At 34.4% G+C, this 675-nt stretch overlaps 1 protein-coding gene across 1 annotated transcript; it reads right to left on the reverse strand.

Moving 5' to 3' along the window:
* Positions 1 to 36: 36 nt before the first annotated feature.
* On the reverse strand, positions 37 to 431 carry LOC111787092 (DExH-box ATP-dependent RNA helicase DExH14-like). Its single transcript, XM_023667236.1, has 2 exons — positions 279 to 431; positions 37 to 212 (listed from the first exon to the last, which is right to left on the reverse strand). Exons 1-2 carry the CDS (start codon positions 399 to 401, stop codon positions 57 to 59), a joined length of 279 nt encoding a protein of 92 aa, XP_023523004.1. The 5' UTR covers positions 402 to 431; the 3' UTR covers positions 37 to 56.
* Positions 432 to 675: the final 244 nt, after the last annotated feature.

Here is a 675-nt window from a genome sequence, read left to right on the forward strand (position 1 = left end):
AAAAAAAAAAAAAAAGACGAGGAGAAAGGGAAAACAATGAGGGGAACACAGGAACTTTAGTTACTGGTGAGAACTTGAACCTGGAAATCAGTTCTTTTTGGAGGCAACTGCATGGTTGTGACCAGGCGATCAGAGAAAGAAACTCTCTTTATAGCATACAGTTCCAACGTAGCAGTGTTACCAAGTACGAGCCACCATGCTTCATCTTTTATCTGCAAAACAACGTGTAGTTTAATTTACAGCAACTTTGTAGTCAAGAATGGAGCTGAGAATTTTACCTTGGGAAAGCGTGGTGCATATGCTCTGGATCGGTTTTTCCTCGAACTTATCTTCTCCAGTCTTATGTGAAGAGAGGGAGGTTTTTCAACGTCCTCATCCCTCCTTTGAAGTTTTATCTTCATTTGGACACGAGGAAAATTCTGCAAATCCTGTAAAAACAGTAAACAAATGTTACTAATGTGGATGAATATTTTTTTTATAAACGATATAAAATATTTAACATTAATAAACATTTCACAATTAAAAACTAAAAATAAAACTATCACATTAGTAACATTTTGTTGATATTTTCTATATTTCGTTGAGACATAGTAAAAATATTGATTCATTTCTCACGTCCATGTTAAACTCAAGAACGTAAATGTTGAAACGTCAATGGAAATTTAATGCCTTGGA

Source organism: Cucurbita pepo, unplaced genomic scaffold, assembly GCF_002806865.2.
Source record: "Cucurbita pepo subsp. pepo cultivar mu-cu-16 unplaced genomic scaffold, ASM280686v2 Cp4.1_scaffold005063, whole genome shotgun sequence".
Classification (NCBI taxonomy): Eukaryota; Viridiplantae; Streptophyta; class Magnoliopsida; order Cucurbitales; family Cucurbitaceae; genus Cucurbita; species Cucurbita pepo.